Raw genomic sequence first — 27,825 nt, forward strand, 5'->3', positions numbered from 1 at the left:
ATGGACATCAGACTGATTGGTCTATAATTCCCTGGATCATCCCTCCTCCCTTTCTTGAAGACAGGGACCATGTGGCTCTTTTCCAGTCTTCCAGAACCTCACCTGAGTGCTATGAATTTTCAAATATCTTTGCCAAGGGAGGTGCAATGATGTCTGTCGACTCCTTCAAGAATCTCGGGTGCATTCCATTTGGGCCTGTGGACTTGTGGATGTCCAGTTTTCTCAAGGTGTTCCCTCCCTCACCTGATCCATATCAATTTTGGGCCCATCACCCACTCCCAGGCTGGTTCTTGTCCTTTCTGACAGTCTGATCCTCTTGGGAAGGTGAAAAACCAATGCAAAAAAGTCATTTAGGAGATTGGCTGTTTCTTAGGCATTGGATGTCAGCTGCCCCATTTGATCTTGCAGGGGCCCAATACCATCTTTGTTCTTTTTTCCACTTCCCACATATCTGAAGGACTTTTTGTTGTCCTTGATCTCCGTAGCCAGCCCATTTTGTATCTTGGCTTTTCTGGACCGCTCCCTACAGGTGCAGATGAATGCTGAGCAGTCCTCTTTGGTGATGCTTCCCATTTTCCAACTGGAGTAGGCTTCTCTTTTGGAGTTTAATGAGGTCCAACAGTTCCCTGTTCAGCCAAGGGGGCTTCCTTTTCCACTGATTACATTTCTTGCGAGATAGAATGGCTTTCCCTGTGCCTCAAGGATTATGTTCGTGAGCAATAACCATTCGTCGTGTACTCCCTTATCTAGGGGGATATGGCCTCTAATTGCCTGACTTACCAAATCTCTGAGTTTTGGAAGGCTGACTTTTGCAAAGTTAAGGTTTTCTGTTTTATTGAGGGATTTGCTTGCTTTTCAGTGAACTGAGAAGGTGACCAAATCATGGTCACTGTCACCAAGCTTCCCCTCGATCCTCAGATCACTCACTAGGTCCTTCCCTTTGGCCAGGACCAGATCAAACCTCTTCCCTAGTTGGCTCAAAGACCTCCTGTGTTAGGCAGAGATCATTAATGCAAGCGAGAAAGCTGTGTGACCTGTCGGATTTGGCCATGCCCTCATCCCAAGAGATGTCAGGGAAGTTGAAGTCCCCCAGGATGATCATGCATCTGGAGTGTGTGCCCTCGGACAGTTCCCTACAGAATTCCCGACCAAGTTCCTCCTCTTGGTGGGGAAGTCTATAGTAGACTCCTACAAGTATGTCACCCTCCCCATGTTATCTACAACAAATTTTAGAAGTATAGTTATATCTATACAGTGCAAGCAATGCCACGCATAGATACTCAAGTTTCTTAGCTGGGCTAATTAGCTTAAAATGTCATGCTCTGTTGTGCTATTATGGCTATACTGTTTCTGGTATCCAAGCTAGCTCAAATATTTCCACACAGGACTGCATTATGCCATAAAGACCTACTCTTAGCATTTAGTGGGCATGTCTACATGTACATTAATGCATTGTGGTTACCGTACATTAAGTTTAGTACCTGCAATAACAGGTACTAACTAAATATGCAGTAACTGGCAGCATGATGCATGCCTTTTGTGACGCTAATGTGCAGTAGATGAATTCTACTGCACATTAGCACAGCTTTTGCCATGATGCACTGAAGTGCAGTGGAATTAGATTACTGCACATTTAGCATCTTGTGTAGACATGCCCAGTCTTAGTATTTTAAAGAAAATCTTGCTAAAATGTGCCATAAGGACTGGGCTGTACAAATATACTTTCTGGTTCAGTCACACCACTGTGAAGAAGCTACAGCTCTTAACACCATAACACTGGGTAACTGCAGTTAGTGAATTGCTTTTGTCATTTACAAATATGGATCTATTTAACACTGTCAATTGTTTAGACTGAAAATTTAGCTGATCTTAAATTGCTCTGAAGCTTACACATTTTCCTATTCAAGTGTCTCCCTTTCAAGTATAAAAGTAATATAAAGTTCATAAATACCAACATATGGTACCAAGAAATTAGTTTAAAAAAAATAACATATGCCATTCTTTTCCACAGAAGTGTTCAATGGGTTACTGAGCTCTTGTCTGGTTGATAAAAGGAAGAGTGAAGTTGGTTGTCTAACAGTAAATGTAAGTTCCCACACAGTTTCCAGTCAAAGGCAAAAACACTATTTTCTGTTCTAGATTACGGTCTCAATCCAAGAAAGTATTTAGGCATATGCTTAACTTTAAAAACATGAGCTGGTCCACTAAAATGGAATGCTTAGGAGTTAAGCACATGGCAACAAATTTCTTGCCTGGGGCCTATGATTCCAGTGCAATCATGTACAGGACAACAGTAACCTGACTGAACAGTTTAAGAATGATAATGCAAGAGAAGCTTGGAATATCTAAATCAGACTATCTGCAACTTGCATTACAAAACAGGGTTGACAGAAGAAGTCTTGTAAGGAATGGTTTCAAACTAGATAAACAACTACCTCAAAATGATATTAGAAATAAGCAGACAGCCTACAAGAAATGACTGATCCACAAAGGGCTCATCTACACATGCTGCTATCAGGATGTTGTTACTGCACTGTGATTTAATACTTTCTTTTGGCACAGTAACAGCCTACATGATGCACAATTATTTTTAGCAGCTACTTTGCCATAGTGGCGTGCTATACTGGGGGCACGCATTGCTACAGCGAAGTGGCTGCTGGTCACGTATAGATGCCTGCATCGCTACAGTGCTTGGTGCGACCCACAGGCTGTATTTTGTCCACCCCTGACCAAAAGAAAGCTCAGTCTTAGGACAGGTTTACACTGCATGATGTAATGCACTGTGGAGAGAGACTATTTATTAAAAGCAATTTAGTTGCCTTGAGGGGGTAAGTTAGCCCTCCACAAAACTCCATGCTATCATGCCTAAACTTGTTCAAGGTTTATAAATCAGATAAATGAGCTAGCTTGGTATCTCTACACACCATGCAGGACTGAAGCATGGACATTCTGAGAGGTCAGGAAACAAAGATAAATGATGAAGTCACTTGCCAAAAGTTAAGATAAGTTGAACTTTGCAAGAGAAATTAAAATCCATAGCAAGTTTCTCTTAGCCTCATCAATAAAAGGAGAACAGGAAAAAAAAAAAAGAAGGGACTACTATGCAATATAGGACTGAGATTAAAGATAAATAATCTAAGTATGGCCAAAGAACTGGTAAATGTTTACCTTGTTTTTCAACAAAACAATTATGTTGAATCTGGGACAAAGACAGGAATGGGAATTATAGCATGAACATGAAAATTACTATATCTGAGGCGGAAGCAAAAGCTGCACTCCAGTCAGAAGGGCTGGATCAATTCCATCTTCGAATTCTGAAACAACTAATACATGAAGCTGCAGGTCCACCAGCAAATCTTTTGAGTAGAGATTGGTATCATAGTTTCATAGTTGGTAGGGTCAGAAGGGACCTGAGCAGATCATCAAGTCCGACCCCCTGCCATGGCAAGAAAAAGTACTGGGGTCAAATGACCCCCACAAGATGTTAGTCTAGCCTCCTCCTAAAGACCCCCAGGGTAGGAGCCAGCACCACTTTGCTTGGAAGTTGGTTCCAGATCCTAGCCGTCCTGACCGTGAAGTAGCGCCTCCTGATGTCTAGTCTGAATCTACTCTCTGCCAGCTTGTGACCGTTATTTCTAGTCACTCCTGGTAGTGCTTGGGGGAACAGGGACTCCCCCAGTGCCTGCTAGTCCTCCCTGACTAGTTTGTAAACAGCCACTAGATCCCCCCTCAGCCTTCTCTTGTGGAGACTGAACAGGTTCAGGTCCCGTAGCCTTCTCCTTGTAGGGCCTGCCCTGCTGCCCCCTCCTCTGGACCCTCTCCATGTTGTCCACATTCCTCTTGAAGTGCGGCGCCCAGAACTGAATGCAGTACTCCAGCTGCAGCGTGACCAGTGCCTGATACAGGGGGAGAATCACCTCCTTGGGCCTGCTTGAGATGCACCTGTGGATGCATGACAAGGTGTGGTTGGCCTTCCTGACTGCATCCCCACACTACCTGCCCATATTCATCTTCACATCAATGATGACTCCAAGATCCTTTTCTGCCTCTGCACTGATGAGAAGGGAGTTCTCCAGCCTGTAGGTATGCTGCTGGTTTTTCATCCCCAGCTGCATCACTTTGCACTTGTCGGTGTTGAAACCCATCCTGTTCTCATCCAGCCACCCCTGTAACCTGTCTAAGTCTGATTGCAGCCTATTCCTCCCGTCTAGCGTGCCCACATCTCCCCCACATCTTGGTGTCATCAGCAAATGTGAACAGGGTGCTTTTTACCCCCTTGCCCAAGTCGCTGATGAAGATGTTGAACAGTGTGGGGCCGAGGACCGAGCCCTGCAGAACCCCACTGCTCACATTCCTCCAGGTCAAAAATGACCCATCCACCACCACTCTCTGGGTGCGGCCCTCCAGCCAGTTAGCGACCCATTTGACTGTGTAGGTGTCAACACCACAGTCCCCCAGTTTTTTTAATGACAATGGGGTAAGAGACAGTGTTGAAGGCCTTCCTAAAGGCCAGAAAGACTATGTCTACTGCTACCCCCGCATCTAAGCATTTTGTGACCTGGTCATAGAAGGCCACCTGGTTGGTCTAACAGGACCTGCATCTAATGAACCTGTGTTGGTTGCCCCTAAGCATAACCTCCCCCGAAGTATCACTTCAGACCAGCCGAAATACCGCCTGTTTTTAAGAAGCCCGGGGAGGGGACAATCCCAAAAAAAAACTATAGACCTGTTAGTTTCCCCTCAATAATATGCCAAGCTTTAGAACAAATTTTGAAGGACAGAATAATCAAAGACAGAGGCAAGTAAATTGAAAATGGGACAAAATACAATGCAAGCTAACCACAAGGTGACAGTGACAGACTGTCCTGGCACTTTTCTTTGATAAGGTAACTAACTGTCTAGAGAAAGGAAATGCAAAAGAAACTAGAGGTGCACTACCTAAAAACAAAGGAGAAAGACTGTGGGATATTAGACAAGCACAGGATGATTAATGAGACGCAAATTGTAGACAGCCCTAAAAAATGCAAGTGAGACCCTAGCACAAGGTACCGCCAATCAAGATAGAAAGTTATGACTGCCACTGTATAAGACATTGGTGAGATCTTATCTGGAATGGTGTGAATATGGATGACCAGCATGGTGCAAACTGAAGCAAATCTGGAAAAGACCTACTAAGATGATCATGGGAAAGATGAGTTTATCTGACAAAAAGAAACAGGAAGATTAGCTTGTTTGACCTAGCAAAATAACAGCCGAGAGGGGACTTCATAAGAATACAGGGGATGAATACCACACATAGGCAATTATTTAAGCTGAAGGACAATGCTGGCATAAAAACAAAAGGGTAGAAAACTGACCATGAATTTAAGAAGGAAATTAAAAGGTTTCTAACCATCAGAGGAACAAGGTTCTAGAACAGCCTTACAAGTAGTTGTGAGCAGAAAAAAAATCTATCTAGCTTTTAAATGGAGTTTGACCAGTTCATCAAGAGGATTATGTGATGTGGCTGCCAATTACAGCTAGAGAACTGGAATTAATCCCTACCATCAACAATTATATAGTTTATTTTGTCTTAAAAATAAATATTCTATCACTACAATAAGTAAAAGAAATTTATTTCACTATCTGGTGTAGCAGCTAGCAAACCTGAATTCAAATTTAGAATTGGAAAGAGAACGGAGATGTAACTGGATTTTTAAAAAGAAAATCTGGCTCTACTGAATTATTAGAAAAAAACACTCATAATATAGCTTTTCTGTAGAAAAGGGGAAAGGATTAGGTTTGCTTGCTCAAGGCAGAACCAAAAAAAAATTCAGTACATCCATGCATCTTTTTGAAGATGGGCTTCAGAGCATGTACACATTGGCACTGCAAAAATGTTACTCCAACATAGACTTAAAATAAAAAAATCCAAAAAACCTCCTAAGTCTAATCAATCAGTAGGAATAATATATTATGTTACCTGTATATCATCAAGCTCTCCACTCCTGGGAATCGTGTACTTTATATAAAAACCCTGGACTAGTTTCTATACATCTGCTATTAAGTAAGCTACTGTAAACTTTTTAATTGAAAAAATAAGATATTGTGCAAAATGACAAAGCTTCACAAAAACAAAGCCACAAAAGCAGCAGCTGTCATAATAACAATGAACAAGAAATCACTTAGCTGTCAGTTTTTGTAGAAAATTACAGGTATTAACTTTTTCATAGTTGTCTCATGAAAACTATTATGCATTCCCAGTTAGACCTGGTGATATTATTCATTAGAATACTTTTTGTAGAGGTGGGTGTAACAATGACCAATGAGAGTGAGGAGTTTAAATTGTTGTCTGTAGTTTCTGTTTCCATCATTAGAATGTGTCATGCATGATGGAATACTAGAAGGGTAAAAGCAGTAAAAATGCTATTTATCTTATTGACAAAGGAGTATAAAAATGAGATATATCAATTACTAGTAAATTAAGAGAACCTGTGTACCCTTTCTCTCCTGGGGAGTCTCTCTGGCTAGGTTAATGGAAGAGGCTGAATTTCTACTCCCCATTACCAATTGCTAAGCTGTGCTAAAGTGTCCAATATATACATATACTATATTTATTTGATTAAAAATGAGGGGGTTTTCCCCCTTTTAACACGAAGGGAAAGCCTCGTGTCCTACAATTGAGCATTAGGCAGCAAGGAGCAAGCAGTTGCTGCAACACCAGCTCCAAACCAGGGTTGGGACTGGGGTTGGAGAGGAAGCCACAGCTGCCACCTGCCCCCTCCTCCCACTGCCTCTGAATTTCCTGACACTCCTCCTCTGCAGCCTCCAGTCTCTCTGTCTCTCCAACACAGCTTCTTTCCTCTCTTCCCCTCTCTACCATATTGCTCCTTGCCTTTGCTCTGCACCAGCAGGCTCTATCTCTGCTGCAGCCCAAGGCACAGAGCATGACTCCAGGCTGGCCCCACAGCAACTGCACCAGATCCCAGGGCTGGGCTGGAGCCATACTCCATGCTGCAGCAGGGACAGAGCCTGCCAATGCAGGACAAAGGTAAGAGGGAAAGGGTTGACGGGCAGGCAGGAGGGGAAGTTTGGGGTGTGGGGGGAAGATAGAAAGAAGGGAGTGGGGACCTGAGGCTGCGGCTGGCAGAAGTGGCATGGACTGGGAAAGAGAGGGTGGGGGGAAACAGGGGAAGGGAACATTAGGACAACCTGAAGCTGTTGGGGGGGACCAGAACAAAAGGGGGTAAAATGTGTGGTGGGGGCAGGCACCTGAGGCAAGCTACCTGCCCCTCTTGGTGCCTGCCCCACTGTCTGTGCCTTACCATCTTCCCTGTCATGTACTCTACCACCTACCCCATTACTGCCTCCTCATCACCTCTCCTCCCACCACATTTAGAAACCTGACATTATGCAGTTTCTTTTGAAACTGTTGGCCTAGAAATATCAGAATTGTTTTTCCTTTCTAAAAATGTACATTCAACCGTTTCAGGCTGGACATAAGGAAGAACTTCTTTACAATCCAAGGCCTGGAACAGACTGATGGCAGAAGTGGTGCAAGCACCTACTCTCGACTCCTTTAAGAGTCAACTGGACATTTACCTTGCTGGGATCCTGTGACCCCAGCTGACTTCCTGCCCCTGGGGCAGTGGGCTGGACTTGAACTTCCGGGGTCCCTTCCAGCCCTAATGTCTATGAATCTATGCAATAGTGGGCAAGGGTAATGAATTTAAGATGATCATCCGATAATTAGATTCCATATACGGGAAAGTATCATACATTTATAATTTTTTTGTGTGTAGAATCTAATTACTGGGGGGTCATCTTATATTTAGGGTCATCCTGTATTCGAGTACATACGGTATGTGTTGCACTGCAAGGAAAACATCCCTGTTTACCACATGGCGTCAGGTTACACAATAAGCTTTTGTTTGCGTTTTTTCACTATATCTGCAAACTTGAATTCTAACATTGTTTCTGGAGAGCTACTAACATTTTTCTTCCATTACACAACTCTTGAGACTTTTGGACAAACATGGTGATAAGAACCTGTCACACAGAGAGGCTAGTTCAACCCAGCTAAATAAGCACATGGTACTGCCCATGAAGTGCAGCCCCATTCATTGCTGACTGTTTCAAGTCATGGTGAGCCATGACACCAAACACATTTTGACTTCCTCTTCACTCCCACTGCTGAGCTGTGTCTTTTTTTCCCGTTTCTTCACCAACCTTAAATGCCTGTCAACATCAAGCAGGGCCCCAAATAGTTCACCAAAAATCCCCCTTTTGCCCTCTCTCTCAGCCTGGTGCATACAATTAGTATGATCCCACCCCCCATGAAGTAGAGCCAAACCAAGTTGCCCTACACCTGATCTGAATATGAATTTTTGGAGCATCCAAGGACTTGTGGGATACCCAATTCCACCCACGAGTGGGGGCTAATTAGCACATGGAACCTTTGTTGGGGGGTGTCTGGGGTACACACACATACTGAACAGTGCTGAGCTGTGGGGTCACCATGGCTTGAAACTCTGACTCTGGTGGGGCCCAGCCTAATTAACTATGTGGTAAAGTATTAGCCTGTGGCTTTGAACTAATATCATGCATAGTTTGTCCTACATTTTTTTTTTTTTTTTTTACAGTTTGCCCTCCATATAAGCAGGTTCCAATGTGCTGCTCAAAAGTGTTTATGGAATACCTGTGCTAAAATTTGTAAATTTCAAAAAAAAAGGTCACTTGCATCAATTATGGATGAGTTAAGTGCATGGGTACTATATGTCAATTGCCATAGCCAGGAAAAGCTATCGCACAAATGAAGAACAACAAAGCAAGTAGTTCGGATGGAATGCCAGCTGAAATTTATAAGTAAGGTGGAAAAAAAATCTCACTAACTATACATTATTATGAAAATCTGGAAACATGAATAGATTCCTAGTGGCTTGCGAGATGCCAGAATGGTTACCATATTCAAGACGGGAGATGTATCAGATTGCAGTAATTATTGCATTTCTGCCCATAAGCAATTATTGCAGTATTGCATTTCTGCCCATAAGCTAGGAAGATCCTCATCTGTATTTTTAAGCTCAGTGCTTATCTTGCTGGGGTGATCTGACCCAAGCTGACTTCCTGCCCCTTGGGCACAGGCTTGGACCTCTCATGAGGTCCCTTCCAGCCCTGTCTATGAAATCTATGAACAGATGCACTTTCCTCATAGAGGAGATTCTACCCAAGTCCCACCATGGTTTGAAACCACAATGGAGGTACAACAGATGTGATATTAGACAGTTCCTGAAGAAGTGCCATGAGGAACACAAAGATCTTTACATGACTTCCACTGACCTGACTATTGGCTTTGATTCAATTAACAGAGGCACTCTATGGAAGATCCTGTTGCTATCTCGATGCCTGGCAAAACGTGTTACTTTTATCAGACTTTTTTACAAAAACATGAGAGCAACAGTCCTAAGTAACGGTTCAGAAATGGACCCTTTCATTATTAAAAACAGAGTCAAGCAAGAACATGTAGTTGCACCAACACTTTTTTCTATCTAAATTGAAGATACTGTGCACCTCATTGCTGAGAGACTTCCATCTCAAGTCAGCATCCAATATCACATGGATGGGAATCTCTTTAGCCTCAACTAGTTGACTTAAATGTAAGACAATCAACACCTCCACTACTGATCTCCAATAAGCTGACAATTGTGCTGTGTGTTCCCACCCAGTTGAAGAGGTACAAGTAATTCTCAATTGCTTCTGTGAAACAAAATGCCTTGGCTTGATTCACTATCTACTACATGAAAACCAAGACACTTTGCCAACCCACCATAAACCACCCAGCTGTTCCTCTACATATTACAACTAGAGGACAAACCTTGGAGAATGTTAAGCATTTCGCCTACCTGGGTAGCCACCTTTCCCAAAAAGTAAACATAGACAACATTATTCAACATCAGATTAAATCTGCCTATGCTAGACATCTCTGAAATAATGTCTTCGATCATCATGACACGGGGAGCCAAACCAAGCTTCTTGTCCAATAGGTTGTTTCATCCCTATCCTGTTGTATGAGTGCAAAACTTGGACAACATATTGAAAACAAATGAAAGCCTTGGAACATTACCATCACTGATGTTTTCAGAAAATATTTCATATCAACTGAAAAAACAGAATGATGAATGTCAGTGTTCTGGCTCAAGCAAACATCATAAGCACTGAAGCCATGTTTATATGGCACCAAGTTCACTGGACAGTGTAACAAGGCCCCTGCCATTACTGAGAAGGAGGAGAGAGCCCCTGGCCTGTGGGCCAGCCCAGCCCTGTGAACAGATTTGATGGAGGAAGGGATCTAAGATGTCTGCCCACCTCAAATGTGGACAGTGATGGACAGACCTGGGGTGGAAGGAGAGGGTGACCCAGGGAGAAACTCAAAAGCCCACAGCTGAGTCCAGAAGAGGTAATCTGGCCCTGGAAGCTGAGGGCCAAATCTGCAAATAACTGCCTGCTGATGATGCACTGCAAGCCTGGCATGCCAGAAAGCTGCGACTGGGGGCTAAGGGCTGGCAGGGGAGTAGAATCAGGGTGGACAGCGATTGCTTTAAAAGGCCAGCAAGCTTAGAAAATCAAATGATCCAGCCAGAATGCTGAGGGTTCATTTATGCACAGAGGGCTCATGTTATGGTTTGTGTTTTAACTGGTGGTTTGTAGAAGGGACTAAGGGTGGTTTAGAGGTCCCATTAGTGCCAAGAGGCATGCGGCCATCTTGAGCCCTGTCAGGGGGCAGGTTCAAGACATAGACTGGGGCCAGAGGGCCCAGAACCCAGAAAAAGGCAGAGCCTGGGGCTGAAGCAGGGCTAAGACAGGGCCAGGGGACTCAGACAGAGCCAAAGCAGGCTCCCTGCCCAGAGCAGGGCAGAGACAGGGGCAGGAGGCCCAGAACCAAGATAATCAAGATAAGAGTTCGTGCCCAGAAACCAGAACCAACACAGTAGGCCTGGGCTAGAAGGCCCAGCTAAAGAAAAGGAGCAAAGACAGAAAAAGGCCAAGGCCCCAAACAAAGGAATGATGGTACAGTAAAATCCTTGAGGCATGGGCATGGTGAAAGAGATAGTCAGAGTCGAGTAATTAGCCTTTAAGTCTGAGAACAGAGACACCTGAGCTCATGAATGTGAGATCAGATCAGGTTTGGGAAGTCCTGGGGGAGCCTCCCTTTTTCTAAAAAATAATAACATCAAGGTGTGGCAGGTGAGTGAAGGGAGAGATTGCCCAAAGACAGCCAGGTTGGCAAGGGCTGAGGGGGTTCCTGTGCATCAGTCACCCCTGGAGCAGAACACAGTTACAGACAGAACATGTTATAAGGATGTCTGACAACCAGCTCCCACAACAGGTCCTGTACTCCCAACTAACCAGTGGTCACTGCTCTAGAGGAGGCAAAACCAGAGATACAAGGACGCCTTGAAGACCAAGCTGAAGAAATGTGATAATAACTTCAGTACCTGGGAGACTCCAGCACCAAATTGTCCTCAATGGGGTTGTGATGTACAACAAGGCATCAATCATCTTAAACCAACTTGCCTCACTAGGAAGGTAGACAGACAAGAAATGAAGGGAAAGAGCTGTGACCTGACATCAGAGATTTGCTACTTCTTCCCAGAACAATTTGCCATGTCTACAGTTGAACAGGCCTCTTCAGACATCTCTGGACTCATCGGTGAGCTCCCTATTAACTGTAAAACTGTCATCTTTGCATTGCAGGACTGCTGATTACAAAAATCACCAAGACTTCCTTGAGAGTTTGAGGCCACCTTGCCTATTTCTGCCTTTTATTTGTTTTTTCTCTTGTAAAACTACCATGAACAGAAAAAAACAGTCATGCTTGGCCACAGGACTAAGCATATAACCACAGTCTTGGGTGGGAACAGGATAGGGTCATATCCCATGACAGCCTCCGCTAAGAGAATCTGTCTCGCTCTCTTTTTCTTTTTTATAAAAGAAAGGCACCCAGCCAAGAGGAGGCTCTTCTGAGCTTAAATGGAACAGTGGACCCTAAAGAGTCTGATCATGCAGATAAACTCTAGCATAAGGTACAGAAACAGCAAGTGCACTCAGAACTGTTGAGACAGCTTCACTTTATTACTTTTATTATCTCTACTTAAACACAATCTTTTGGAAGTATACATTGGAACAGATTTACTTGTGGACGTATTCATTCCTTTTTCAGGGGCTTATCTGGAGGAAAAGAGAATCTGCATAATCATCCTAAGAACAGTTTCAAACTACTTCTCAAAAAAAAAAAAAAAAAGATTCAGGGGTTTCTCCTCTGTGGGCTCTGACCTCAAGACCAAAAGAACTGCCTTGTTCCCAGGAGATGAATGAGGAGAAATCTCTGAGCTTCTTAGGCCCTTTCTTGTCCTTTTCAGAGACTCTACAGTGAAAAGATTTGCATTATGGCAATCTTCCCTGCACCTCTTGTTTCTTGTTTTCCTGGGAAAGCCAAGCCTTTGAAATGTTCCTCTATAGAGTAGTGACCCCTGCAGTCAAAATCTGTAGAGCTCTTCCCTCATCTGTAGAGCCTTTTACCTGCTTTCCCAATTTCTCAGATATACAGAGGAAAGAGGGGGAAAATAAAACACTCACAGTTTTGACAAAGAGTACTCTGATTTCACAGGATTCTCTCCTGTGTGGGATAAGGAGAGAGTTGCTTCCATGTTTGAAAAGAATCAAATACTGCTGAAAAAGGGATCTAAAAAAAGAAACGTATTTCCTGCTGTGCTACAAAAATTTAGAAGGCCCGTGTTTCTTTTTAGGTGAACCTTGAACTTTACAGATCTTCTAAAAGGATCTGGAGTGAGGTACAGTGAACCATAAACTGAAGATCAGTTGGCAGCATGATACTATTAAAAAAAAGGTAAATCTCATTCCGAGATGTTTTGACAGAAGTGTCATATAAAGGACACAATAGGTAATTCCCCCCTTTACTTTGGATTAGTGAGACTTTAGCTGGAGTACTATGTTCAATTTTAAGCAACATGGTTTAAGAAAAGTAAGCAAACTGAAAAGTGCCCAAAAGAGAGAAGCAAAAATGACTAAGGATTTAGAAAACAAGACCTTTGAGAAGAAGGTTGAAAGAACAGAATTTGTGTAGTCTAGGAATGAAGATTTGGACTGCAGTAGCCATGATGGTATAGTAAGTATGTAAGAAACATCAGGTCACCTGAAGAAAAACGTTTGAAAATGTCTAACATATTTCCCAGCTATATAGTTGGTCCAATGAAAAATATCACCAAAAAAAAATCTTACTTCCCAGAAAAGGAGACAGGGGTGAGGACGGTATAGGAGCAGCATTCTAAGCCTTCAAATAATATACAAGATTGTTATAAACAAGGAAGTGAGCAGTTGTTTGCCATGTTCACCGAGGTAAATTGATTTAATTCACAACACAATAAATTCCAGTTACACACTAAAAAATTTTTCTAACTAAGAACTGTGAAATACTGGAAGAGGCAGTTTATGAACTCACAGAATCTCACTCACGGGAGGCTTGTAAGAACACAGCCTGGGATGATCTAGGTATAATTGATCCTGCCTGAGAAAAGGAAGATGAACTAGGTGATTTCCTGAGGTCCCTTCAAGGCCTGCATTTCTATAATAAGCTCTTGCTCAAGAGAGAGTCAAGACAAAACTTCATAAGGAACAGACAGGACTCAATGAACAGAGGCATGTTACATAAGTATTGATTCATACCTTGTTCAACAGGAAAAATGAACAGAAATAAATAGGAAACTAACAATTTATACAGAAACTCTCCTGAGAGTGATTTAACCCCAGGAGAGTTATTCTTCTTCTGGAGTGGCCATTTTTACTGTGGGAGAAAATGCCTAAACATCTGTTCACTTCTGTCTGGCCTCCCAGGAGAAAATGAATGTCTGTACAACACCTAAAAAGCCTCTTAGTTTCTCCAAGTCATCTCTCCTTCCAAGGCTGCCAGGGTGGACATGGAGGGGGAAAAAAAAATAGTGTGCCATGGCTGTCCTGCAGTATAACCAGGGTTCACTTTCCTTGGTAGGCCTTGTATGACCAAGCCACTGCAGGAAAGGAGTCTAACTAGCCATGCTCTTTTCTGGCCTGTTCTCTGTTTCTCTGCCAAATAGGCAAGCCTTAGCCATGTTGCATTGGAAGCTACTACAGCCCTCTCACTCAGTAGAAGAAGCTGTACCTCCAACAAGCTTGCTGGATGAAAACCTGGTAATTTTTCCCCATTTCGTTGCTTTGGCTTTTTTTCTGGTTGTTATGAGCAGGTCTAAGCTAAGTGGGCCTGCAGCTTCTGGCAACAAGGTGATCTGGCTGTATCTTGAAAACACAGTCATTCGCAGGCTGCCATAACCAAACAGCCTGGTTCTACTTCCAAGAAGCTGCAACAACACACACCATAAGTGATATCTAGGGCAGTGGTTCTCAACCTTTTTTATATCAGACCCCATCTGTAAATGACTTTGATGGCCAGTCATGACCCAGTACCCCATAATCCTGACCCGCTGCCCCCCGCCCCCAGCCCCTCAGTGTGTGGGGCAGTGGGTAGGTATGTACAGTAGAGGAGGTGTATGGGGCAGGCTGCAACTCTGATAGCCTGCAAGGGAAAAGCCACAGTTTCCTGTATTTTTCACCATTTTAAAAATGTGTTGATCCATTTTTAAAGTTTGTTCATAACCCTTTCATATATTCTTGTGACTCACTTTTGGGTTGTGAAACACTGATCTAGGGGCTTTCACTATGGAAAAGAATGAATGGATTTTAAGTAGGAACTGAAAGTTTCCCCAATGTTAAAGTCTGCCTTTGCACATTGTTATTTCAAACTATATTCTTAGCAGATTAACACCAATAACCAAAAGAAATAGCAAGAATATTTCCATAATTGTTTAAAAAAAAATCTGATCGTAATAGAACTCCTTCCCTCTCTCACTAAAACACATCAACAAGTGTTACTACAAGGTTTACAGCTCTCTTCAAAACACCTTTTCCCTCACTGAGATAAATTAAATACATCCAATATATAACATCCATACATGGATTTCAACTCCTTCAAGTAGCAGCAGACATGCAATTCATTTTATAGTTACACAGAAGGACACAATGCAAAGCAACAGCAGCAGAGAAGTAGTACCCAGGGCACTGCTGGAGACTGTGCAGCAGAAGCAAAACGTATAGGATAGCGTGGCATAACAACAATAATTGGCATGTGACTTGGTAAAGAGACAATGTGTTCCCTGGTTACTATTCCTTGTCCAGAAAGCTTTCACATTTTCAAAAATGCCTAAACTTAGATTGGACTATGAATCTACCCAAATTTAAATAAATAGATAAATAAATACATCATTACTAAGCTGATTCCAATTCAGAGACAATCATACAGAACTTGCTTGTTAAACCAACATTCAGGATTATTTTGGCCTAAGAGACACTTTCTTCATTTGGTTAAAAAAACTTGCCCCATGTCTTATTACAAAACTGAAACACCGGATCATTAATATGTAAAATGAATACAACTAAATGTTTCTCTCCTTATGTAGTCAGCCATTTCCTTCCCCAAATGCTTGGTTGTCTTCATTTTTATTTTTAAACTAATTCCTGGCCCGAATCAGCAATCCTTAACAATCTGAAGCATGAGAGATGCCCAGCCAAATACATACCACACCTGCAAAATCACACAAAGTCTTAAACAAACACTTTCATAGATCTGATTAACATATTCACTAAAATCTACAATAACCCTGAATTTAAGTAAACCCCCAAATAATTAGATTCTTTACTTGGAAAAATGTATAAATGTGTTATAATTTTCCAAGTACAGAATCAAATTATTGGAGGGTCATCTTTAATTCATATCCCCTACTGCTGCCGGGAGGCAGAGTAAGGGGGGCAGGCAGTGTGGGAAGGTTAAGCAGCTTGCCCTGTCTTGTGCCTGCGCCTCTGCAGCCTGTTTCCCATTCCCCGCTTACCTTGCTCCATACCAGCAGGCTCCATCCCCATTCTAGCCTGGGGCACAGCGCACGGCCCCAGACTAGCCCTTGTGAGCAGGCTATGCACCACTATTGCAGAGCTAAGCTTGGGCTGTACTCAGTGCTCCAGGCTGCAACGTGGATGGAGCCTGCTGGTGCAGATCAAGGGTAAGTGGGGAGGGGGAGAGGGGTAGGTGGAGAAGCAGAGGCTGCATGGGGGTGGGGAAAGATGAGGGAAGAGGCTGCAAGGGGGAGATAGTGGGGTGCAGAGGTGGCAGTAGGGGCAGAAGCGCAACAGCTGAGGCTCTGGCCCCAACACTGGGTAGGGACTGGAGCCAAAGTTATAGCAGCTACTTGCCTCCCACCATCCTTGTACTCGATTCCAAGGCAAAAGGCTTCCTCCCCAATGTTATATGGGGCGGGGGGGGAGACCTCATCTTAGAATCGAGTGAATATGGTAACTATAAGTTAAAGTGTACAAGTGAAAGTACACATTGAATCTGTTTAGTAATAGTATTTTAGATGTCCTTACAAGTAAAATTGCAGTGGAGAAGTCACAGAAATTAATGTCAAACAAATTAATTCACAGCACTGATTTACAGCAAAGCAATTGCAAATGCCAAGGTACAGACTGTGGAGGTACAGGTAATTGTATCAGACAGGGTAAGTTATCCATAAGTTATTTATGTCTTTTTATTTCTGCAGGCAGGGACCTCAGATCCTACTATAAGCTAATGTCTCAACCATCTTAAATCCAGCCTCGGCTCTTCAGAAAATAATGTAACAAATCATGGTATGAACACAGCCACAATAAAACAGAAGAGCAGAAGATAGGGATAGTAAGGCTAAATTATCGAAGTGTAAAGAGATAATTTTAGAGAAAGATCTTGCTTCAGCTATAAGCTTTTTATTATTTATGGTTCTATAAAAGTCATAAAAAAATAATCATGCAATAGTCATGAAATAAACAAATGAAAAGCAAATGTATTTATAGGTGTGTGTTTATTAGGAACTGCTTTCACAATCAGGCAATATTTTACAATAACTTTGAATCTACTTTAAATTTGCATTTAACACACATATTCCATGATAACCACCTTGTCCTATATTTTGCAAGCCCTGATGCAAATTGAAAAACTGAATAATGTTAATTTATATAAGTGGATTCATTTAGCTACTCCACAGTATTCCCATAGTAAGTACTTTGAGAATCAGACACAAACAAATAAGTAAAAAATGAAAATTGTAATTAGAGTCGAAGGGGAAAAAAATTAAGAGCATTGAAGTGACTTAGGAGACTAAGTTTTATATTGCAAAAGTACTTAAGTTCTAAAATCTCTGTCACCTATGAAAATGGTTGTCACTTCCTCTGAGGTTATTAATATCTCAGGAAGTGTAAAAGTGACTGGCAAATAACAAGGGTCTTGGCTGTATGTTGGTAGCAGTGAGGGAGGGTACGGGGTCACTGTCAAACCAGTGGATAATAGCTTCCCCTGTGATATGCAGATTCTACTAAGGTTCTGCCCAGGAAAGCATCCCAACAATTATTTTTAAACGCCCTTTCCTTGTGACATATATAAGGGAACCAAATGGTGGTAATTTTTGTTTGTTGTTCATTTCAATTTGATTTTGCACCGCTTATGTTGGTTTAGTTGCTTGCTTTTATTTTATTTTTTGTCTTTTGTTTTTTAAACAGTGGGAACGTCTGTGGAAATCAGTGGAAATTTTAAAATTTAAAACAGTGGAAAAATCAATGGAAATTTTGATTCCATCTTAACTTTTTCCCCCCTGAATGTCATGAGGTTCTTTGGAAGTACTTTGTTGGCTTCAACATTTTATGTAGGGGCTGATGACACTGTGATTTAATAAATATATCCTGATATTTGTTGAAATAAATAGGTGCAAACAAAAAATAAAATAAAAATTAGACACCATGATTTCCAAAGTATTTGTCTAAATTAGGTTCCTAAATTCATATCAAAACAAACAGCTAAATAATTGTCCTGATTTTCAAAAATGCTGAACATCCAGGCCTTGCTGAAGTCATCCAAAGATGAACACATTAAATATAGACATGAACTGAGTACCATATAAAGAGCTAGATTATCTTTCATAATACTTAAACATATCCTTTTCATTGATTTAAGTTAAGGGAAAGTATTTAATTTGTATCTAAATATACATTTCATACAAAACAAGATCAGGATTGCAATAACATTAAAAAGGAGATGGTCACAAGATATATGGTGTTTATTTCACAGGCATTGCCATAAACACTACAAAAGGAAAAGGATTATATTGTGCATAAAGCATTTTACAAACATTTATAAACCTACAACTTAAGGCAAAATTTTGATTTGCACTAAGTAACTTATTAAAAATGAGCTAGGCTTACCTGAGACCTAGGCTTAAAGTAAGTAAAATAATTTCCTGCTTTTTCCTAAACAAAGTTATATGCAACCTAATAGGTTCATTACAAGAGAGTTTTTGTTTACTGTCTTATATTCTGTGTTTGTAAAGCAATGATTGGTGCCACAGCTAAGCACCAGTTCACATGATGGATGGACACTTAATTAAATCAACCTAATGAGGCTAACTTGAATTTGTTAGGGCCTCTGATCAAGCACATTTGGATGGGGCAAGCACCTGCATTATCACACCTGCCCCTGGTTCCTGGCTCATGGGACTGTCTCAGTTCTCTGCAACCAGATTGGCTGCTGAAAGTGTCACTCACGCCTTTTAAGCACACCTGCAGCCTCAGGGTACAGGCACACCCCTTCACATAACCTGTCGTTTCCATCAACTCTTCCATTCTCTACGCTCTCTGGTTCTCCTGGATCCTGACTCAGCTGCACCTTTTCTAGACCCTGGCCTCAGCTCTCCCCTGGAACTTGCTACTGGCTCTCTGACCCCTCATTTCTGATCTCGGCATACTTCTCAAGACTACACCTCCCAGATCTCCCCTCTCAGCTCCCCTGGAACTTGGCTCCCACGTTTCTCCACCCCTCTGGTCCAGACCCCAACCCAATGTTTGGGTAATCTGTGCTCCTGCTTTGCTGGCCTACCACAGGCCAAACCCACATAGCCAAACACGCACAGCAAAGCGTGCCTCCCAGACCCACAGTGGTTTGGGGGAATGGATTTATCACCTGGCAGATTTCCAGGGATGAGCTGCTGGCTGCTTTACAGGGATTACAAGCCCACATTATGGCCCTGAAAATCCAATGCACCCTGCTTCTGGGCTCACCGATGTCCTCTTACTCCAAATCCTGTATATTCCGCTACTTGACAAATTCAATGGGGATCCCTACTACTTGTGGGAGTTCATTAATCAGTGTCACATCACTTTTCTTCTCAGCCCCAAAACCTACCAGTCAGATGCAGCTGAAGTGGGACTGATCATCAGCCTTTTAAGTGGTGATGCCTGGGCCTGGGTTTCCCCACTTCTAGAAATCAGAAGACCCCCTCTTTCACAAACTCAAAGACTTTATCCAGGTCATAGCTGAGATTTTTGGAGATCCACACTGAGACCATTCTGTGGAGCAAGCTCCCTTGACCCTCAAACAAAGGCACTGCCCAGTATTAGGTTATGCCACCGAGTTTAGACAGCTGCTCACTGACACTGAATTGAATGAGACACCTCAACATTTCCACTTTCACCAGGGCCTTCAGGGCCACATTAAAGATGACTTGGCCTGAGCGAAGCTCCCTGCTACTTTGAACAGCTAGGGCCCCAGAACAGTCAATACTGACCCTGGTGGAATGCATGTAAGTAGACACAACCACAAAGAGATTCCCCTTGGAGACGAAGGATCGTCACTGCTCCCAGGGCCTCTGCCTGTATTGTGGAGAAGCATGGCACTTTGCCCAAAACTGCCCAAGGAAGGGAACGCCAGCCTCATTAAAGGGTTGTTGTCTGGGCCTGCTGCTGACCATTCAGCCAACCCCTGACTCCCATTAAATGCCCTCTAGTGGAGAGAAATAATGACAGGTGACCACTGGGAATCTCCTTTTTATCTTAACCAAAAAGTGAAGGGAATGGATATCTTGGGGACACCTTGGCTGTCCCTCCATAATTTGGACTTCTCATGTGGGCTGAGGAAACTCTACTCAACTCGCCCTACTGCTTGTGCTCTTGCTTAAGGTACCTCGCTCAGCCAAGACTCAGGCCAGAAGCAAAGCCAAAGACATCAGGTTATTGGCACCAATTACAGAAGATCTGTGGACTGCCTTAACAGGAAGTACATATCCCACGGACCCTGACCTATCTCTCCCTGCCAAATATAAAGACTTAGCAGACCTACTTGACAAGGAAGGAGAAAACCAACTTCCCCCGCATGGCCCTTACAAATGTTCCATTCTTCTTTTGCCAGGAGCACAGATCCTATTTGGATGCACTTAATCCCTCTCCAAACCACAGCTCAAGGCTCTCAAATACACTGCAGAGAACCTCTTCAAGGGGCTTATCAGGCTTTCTACAGCCCCAGTCAGGGCCCCAGTATTCTTTGTTGCCAAGAAAGATCGTTCTTTCTGCCCCTGCACCAATTACAGGGCCTTAAACAGGGTAACAGTAGGTGATGGTTTACTACTGCCTTTAACGAATGAATTATGCGAGAGGCTTCATCAGGCAAAGATTTTTTTGAAGTTAGATCTGCATCCTAATCTGTATACAGGAGGGGGACGAGTGGAAGACCACATTGGCCCAGCTGTGGTGATTTTAAATACTTGGTTACGCCCTTAGAACCCTGCAATGCCCCTGCCACATTCCAACACTTTGTTAATGATGTGTTTCAAGATAAGCTGGACCAATTGATTTGTCGTAATTTATCTGGACACCATTTTAATTCTCTCATGATGGGTTCAGTGTTCAGAACATGTGCTCAGGCTCTGGGAAAACTGACTACGTGTCAAGTTAGAGAAATGCAATTTGACAGAACCTCAGCTGAACTCTTTGGTTATATAATTTCCACCAAGGGCCTGGCAATGGATCCACATAAAGTAACTGTCATCACTGAATGGACCGTGCCACATGACATAAAGGGAGTCCAGTGGTTCTTCGGTTTGCTAATTTTCATAGATGTTTTATCAGAGGGTTCTCACATGTAGTAGCACTGACAATCACCCTTCTTAAGAAAGGGATACCATTTCAATTATTTCCAAAAGCCTGAACAGCCTTCAAAATACTAAAAAAAGGCTTTCCTCTCTGTGCCCACCCTGGTGCACCCAGATCCCACAGAACCTTTTTTAGTGGAAGCTAACTCCTCACACTTAGCTACGTGAGCTATTCTGTCTCAGGCTTCAGATATGCTGAACAAGTTGCAGCCTTGTGCCTTTTCTTCCTCAGATCTGATTCTACCCAAAAGGAATAACGACACTTGGGCAGGGATCAAGGCAGCTCCTCATGATCCAGGCACCTTTTGAGGAGTGGCAGCACCTTCTGCAAAGGGCTCACCACTCTGTCCAGATAATAAAGGATCATAAGAACTTAAAATATCTCCAGACAAGCTAGAAACTGAATTTTCAATGGGTCTACTGGTCGCGCTTCTTGTCCTGTTTTAATTTCATAATCACGTATCATCCAGGAGTCAAGAACCAGAGCCCTATCTTATATGAATGAACCCTCTGCACTAGACCCATTGCCATCTTCCACCATTCTTTACCTAAAAACTTTGTTTGGGGAACTACTTGGCAAAGCTTCCTATCAGCCATCCAAATGGACCTTGTAGATGATCCCCTTACTGAAAAACTGTCAGCTGGCAAAGCCATCCAAAACTGATTTTTGATGGCTGAAGGGGTTTTTTTTTCTGCCACTATGTGTACATCCTGGAGAATCCAGCAATATCAAGAATGTTATGGATCTGTCATGACTCACCTCCTACGGGGCACTTTAGGATGTACCAAGACCCAGCTTTTAATTTCCTGGCAATTTTAGAAGCCCTAAATGGGCTATGACATCTCTTCATGAACTACATATGCCCAAACCAAGAAAACTTGAACTTGGCCGGGTGGTCTCCTCTAGTTGTTAAACACGCCAGACTACCATGGTCAACACTTCTAGTGGATTTCATTATGGACCTCACATATTCTGAAAACTCCTCCATGATCATAGTCGTGGTGGATGCATTAACATGGTCAATTTTATCCCTGGCCAGCCTGTCCCCACTGCCAGCAAAATGGCTGACCTATTTCTGAGGCATATATCTCACCTACATGGCTGCTCATCTCAGGTGCTCTCCAATCATGGCACCCTAGTTTATTTTGCATTTCTGGCATGATTTCTATAAGGTCCCAAGTGTGGAACCTCTTCACTCCTCTGCATAACACCCTTAGACTAATAGACAACTATGTAATGTAATGTAATGTAAGCCAGATTCTTGAACAATTCTTCAGGTGCTTTTTAAACTTTCACCAGGATAATTGCTTTCATCAGGATAATTCTAGCAGAATTTGCATTACAACACTGTCTATACATCCACAAGCCAGACCCCCTTTTTCTCCATCCTCAGTTTCACCCAGCACTGTCTACTTTCCCATGGGTCCCTACAGTGAACAACCTTGTATCCCATCTTCAACAGGTTCAACGAGACCTAAAGGCCCACCTCGATGCAGCCAAAACCACATAAAAAGACTAGGCTGACTGACGCTGGCAGCCTGGCCCCACCATTTCTATTTGCAACAAGGCCTGTCTGGCTCTCTTCAAAAACAATCAGCTAAACTGGACCACCTGTGGACACATTTAAGGTTGAGAGGGAGCAAACAAATAACATTCAAGCTTCAGCTGCCTGGGACACTGAAAGTGCACTCCGTTTTCCTCAAATGTTTCACTGAGAACCCCTTTCCTGGCAGTCTGGACCTTTCCTGCTCCCTGTCCTGTGATAGTGAAAAGTCACAGGTATTAGACCAGAGATGGGAAAAATGGTGGATCTGACCAGTGGCTGGACTCCATTTCCCAGCAGTCCCTACCCACATCGCATCTGGCCAGTCTCAGTGGAGACCCCAGGAGCAACGGAGCCATGACATCATGCGGACACAAAACCCAAATCTGCTGCTTCCGGGGTCTCCGTGGACACCAGCTAGGAGCACTGCCAGCAAGGCATGCAGCTCTTACAGGTCTAGGATCTTGTGGCAGTAGCGGCATGGGGCTAGGGCTCCAATCCATTTCCTGCTAGCAAAACCTAAGCTCGTCACAGCTCTGCCCTGGCTCCCCACCTTCCCAAGATCCCAGGGTCTCCCCAGCCCCATCCACCCATTTCACTCCTGGCTGCAGCCCCACCCCAGCCACCTGGTCATGAACCCTGCCCACATGGGTCCTGCCCCCCACAGTGTGTGTGGGGTGAATGGGCCGGGGAGCCCAGACAGTGGGGCTGCGTCCAGTGGCAGCAGCCAGAAGGAACTACCACTGCAGGAGCTGCTACAAAATGGAGTCTGCCACAGGCACAATTTGGCCCACAGACTGGACTTTGCCCACCCCTGTATTAGACTCTAAACTTGTCTGAGGCAAGCTCTACTACTTGATCGACTGGGAGGGCTGTGGTCCTGAAGAACAATCTTGGGAACCAGCCGACCAGGTTTATGCACCCAAACTAGTGCAAGACTCCAACCAGAAGTACTCAGAAGAACCAAATTCCAAGCCACCTAGAAGACGTAAAGGGGTGGGGAGGGTTACTGTCAAGGCCTCTGATCAAGCATGCCCAGCTGGGCCAAGTACCTGAGTTACCACACCTGGGCTAATGTGACTGCCTTAGGTCTCTGCAACTGGATTGGTGGCTGAAAACACTATGGACCCCTTTCAAACGCACCTACAGCCTCAGGCTGCAAGCACACTTTCACACAGCCTCAGTCTGTTCTGTCAAGACTTGCATTCACTGTTCTCTCTAGTTCTCCTAGCTCCCGTCTCAGCTTACTTTTCCTGACCCTAACCGCAGATCTCTCCTATGGAACTTGGTACTGACTCTCTGACCAGGGGCAGAGAAAAGTAGCAATAGCACAGAGGTAGTAGGAAGTTGCCCAGCGCTGACATCGCTCCAAGCTGATCAGCCCCAGCATGGGCATGGGCACACACAAAGCCTTCCAGTTCTGCAGGCAGCTCCAGCTCATGGCTTATATGTTACTGACCCCTGGTCTAAGACAACAAGCAAAGTATCAAAAGGAGAGTAAAGAAATACAGTTAATACATCTAATTACTTTTAGATATTTTAATATGCATTGTCTTTTTTTTTTTTTTTTTTTTTTTTAACACAGATCAGGCTGGTAGCCTTTTTTAATAAGTTGGCCCAATACCTTCCTTTATGAGACCCTTTTCCACTTACAAACAACTTTGCCAAATTTCAAGTACTAGAATATAGATTTTGTATATTAAGTGTCTCTCTCAGGTGGGGGGGCAGGGGGAAAGAGTTGTTTTGTTTTAGATGAATTTAAGCCAAAATGGTCCAGCTGTTTTAAGAATGAAGTATGCAAAGAAAACACACAGTTTTGCCCACGTTAAATTCTGGTGACCTTTGTTTTCTGCTTTATGTCCTTAATTCTGGCATGCCCATATTATTAAATGGAGGGAGCAAAGAGCAGACATTTAAAATTTGGCAGAAAGATGTTTTTTGTGCTAGAGAGAAATTTGGCCAAGTCACAAGCCTCTGACAAACTGAAGCCCATACAAAAGGGCACACTTTTTAGATGTCAGTGGCTATATTTCTCATGCTCCAGCCTGGAGCTGACCTGGAGTTTTATGACTAGATGTCTTAGCCACGCATCTGAAATGATCCCAGGTATCTCTCTGTGATCGCTTTCTTACTGGCTGAAGCAGGATGGAGGAGGGAAACTACCTAATTTCAAAGCAGACGGAACAAAAGACAGACTTAAGAGGTGGGGCAAGGAAGTTTGAAAAATGGAACTTTGGGGTGATCGAGATTGGAGGGTGGCACAGGAGGAAAAAGAAAAAGGAAATTGGGTGGTGGACTTGAGGGAGGGTAACACTGAGACCACCTGGACAAAAAAGCTAGGCCCAGAACAAAGGGGAAAAGACAAACTGGCTAGGCAAGACGTCTGGAGAGAGTCTGTGAAGGAAAATGGAATCAGGTAAGGAGCCAAGTGAAAGAACCGATGGGGCAGAGAAGAAAAGGCAGAGGTATGCACCACAAATCTAATATTTTAATCTGTGATTTTATAACCTTAGCATTTTTCATTGGGCATCACCTTGTGTAACTTATTTACTGTCATTAGCCTGAACTCTACCAAGTCCCCCTCTCCACCTATTCATTATTAGATGTTTGAGTTGTGTCTTTTTCCCCACTTCTCTCTTTTGCAATAACATACCTTTTAAAACAGCTTAGGTAGTCTACTTTTTCACTACCCACTATCATCATCTGTTTAAAACTAAGTGGAAAACTAAGAAGATTTTATGGTAATTTAACTGTGAAGGCTCTTTCATTTCTTGTACCTACAGGGAGAAAAATATGCAGTCATGCTCCCCTAACAGTTTTCAGAGCACCTCTCAAATTTATGCATATGTGCATCTTTTAAAAGACATTTTACTTTCTTCTGCCTTTTTGACATTTATAAAAAGACCTAGTTTCTCTGCAATTACCATGGTGGAAAAGTATCTTGAATGTGAGAAGTAATTTTACCCAGACACAATGTCTGGTTCCCAATAATGTGCAAGCCCTCATGTCCCTAGGTAAAAAACAAAACAAAAACAAAAAAAACCCCAAACTAATTCTTAGTGTGCATGATAGTGCATGTGTGCGTGCACGTTTTTACTTGTTTTGGTTTTGTTTTAAGAGAAACGACATGATCCTGGTAAAAAAAATAATTGAAAAGCTGGAAGTACTAGTGAAGGCTTTGCATCATCAATCACGTTATTAAATGTGTGCTAACGTACTAGGATGAGCATGCATAATGATGTACAAAATATTACAAATGAGACTACAAAATACAGGACAAACTAGTTTACATACATTCATTTAAAAAAATAATAAATCTCTTTTCACCTTTAAGCCTGTCATGCCTTTGGCTGATAACTAGTCCAGTATCCTTGAGCTTAACTTTTCCAGACATGTTTAGACTGTAAAATTACATAACTAGAGTTGTATTTAACAACAAAGTTCTGCTGCTGCCCTCATTAAAACAAGGCAATTTTACAAAATATTTCATTCATGGTAGAAAAAAAAGGGGGGTGGGGGAAGACTGATTTTTTTTAAAGACAAGTCTTTCATAGATATTATTTGTGCTGTAAATAAACTATGAGATTAAAAAAACAGTGAAAGAAGAGTATTTTTTTTAAACTTTATAAGGATCATAAATTGTACTGGCCTTCTTTTAAGACGACCTCAATTAACGAATTAAACGAGTAAACAGACTCACCTATGAAATAACTGAAAATGTAACCTCAAAATGAACACACCAAAACAAAAGCTTGAAAAAGCAGACACACTCCCTGAAGTCAATTCAGGAGCTATTTTCAGGTGTACAAAGCAATGAACTCAATTAAGGTAATTAGTTGCATCTATTCCTGTGACAAAAAGATGAAATTACATCACTGCCAGTAGTGCCAACTGGGTGGTAGACAGTAACCTGTGACTTTAATTTTACAGTACACTGCAGGATCAGTAAGTAACACATAACTAGAATCATTTGAATAATTTAGTGAGCAACTTGGAAGCTAGGCAGGCTTTTCTTCAACATTTGCAAGCACGTTGTTTATACAGGAATATGGTAACAGTGTCTACAAGTAGCAAAGCATCTGAAAACCTAAAGAACTAACGAAAACTTGAACCAGATGGTCAGTTCAGAATCTGTGTGTAAATATAACTGCAGCAGATAACTAAATATGAAATATATTACTGCTAGAGACTCCTTTCCCTTTAAAACCTCTACATTAGCATGTCCTTCTATTCTCAAATTTGGATCCATTTAAGCAGTAATAGACTTGAATGATTTTTAAATCACACAAACCCACCCAGTTCAGCTATCCATAAAGCTCATACAATAAAAGACTAATTTCCAGTGATATTGCAGCATACTATTTTTTAAAAAAATCTGGTAAACAGAAAGAATATACTAAACGCCAGCCAACACATTTTAAGCAAATCAGACCCACGAAAGTACTGTACCAAATATGTGCTGACAGAGAAATTAGAGAGAGAGAGAGAGAGAGAAAGAAATGGTGGACCAGACTGTTAATGACAATTTGATTTTTTATAATAATAGTTATTTGCTCTAAAATTTCATTGGAATTTACACAGAAAAAAAATCATTACATTTTCCTTAGCTCTATAAATGACAGCACACCTTATGTTTTCTGACATTTATACTGTAGAAAAACAAGTTGAGCCTTTGGCTTCTCTTATATAAACTAGTGTACATCAAAAGTAACTCTCGCAACTCACAGGTGTCCCACTAATGTAAAGCCATGTGAAAGAAAAATTTGGGTCTTACGTGAAAATAAATTTCAGGCCTTTTTATACCACCCTAAACTAATACTGCAGTTCCAGTTAATCTAGTTGTGTCCTTCTTTCAAGAGAACCAGCTGGAAAGATGTTCAGTGACTGCCTAAAAGCCACTGCAGCTCCATTCCTCTCTGGTTTAGCAGCTAGTCCTATAATTTGTTCTCAACTTGCACTGAGCTGATGTGGCCAACGACAAGACAGGAGGTTGGAAGGAAGCTGGAACTGCAGTAGGAGAAAAGCCAAAGTGGGAAGAAGGATGGGATACAAAATGAAGTCTATTCTCAGCCACTTCCTTAATAGTTTAAGTTGGCTCTCTGGTTGAAGCCTTAATGAAGAATTGAGCTGAATGTCACAAAAATGTACCATGTCTAAAACAGAAATGTCAAAATACATGAAGAGGCTAGGCTCAT

At 42.5% G+C, this 27,825-nt stretch overlaps 1 protein-coding gene and 1 long non-coding RNA gene across 3 annotated transcripts in view; one reads left to right on the plus strand and one right to left on the minus strand.

The window, feature by feature from the left end:
• Positions 1-27,825, minus strand: part of COMMD10 (COMM domain containing 10) — a 207,889-nt gene that overhangs the window by 72,358 nt on the left and 107,706 nt on the right. The window contains exon 5 of one of the 2 annotated variants that reach the window (XM_019555295.1): positions 25,256-25,407. The exons of the other annotated variant lie outside the window; for it this stretch is intronic. Coding sequence (XP_019410840.1) covers positions 25,330-25,407 — 78 coding nt within the window. The 3' untranslated portion in view covers positions 25,256-25,329. Of the gene's footprint in view, positions 1-25,255; positions 25,408-27,825 lie in introns of those variants that run through there. 2 annotated transcript variants of the gene reach the window in all.
• On the plus strand, positions 508-27,467 carry LOC109323623. Its single transcript, XR_002104703.1, has 4 exons — positions 508-621; positions 16,463-16,476; positions 17,171-17,173; positions 27,455-27,467. It is a non-coding gene; the product is annotated as an uncharacterized LOC109323623 (long non-coding RNA).

The sequence above is a fragment of the Crocodylus porosus genome, unplaced genomic scaffold (genome assembly GCF_001723895.1).
Source record: "Crocodylus porosus isolate Cpor-Errol unplaced genomic scaffold, CroPor_comp1, whole genome shotgun sequence".
Classification (NCBI taxonomy): domain Eukaryota; kingdom Metazoa; phylum Chordata; order Crocodylia; family Crocodylidae; genus Crocodylus; species Crocodylus porosus.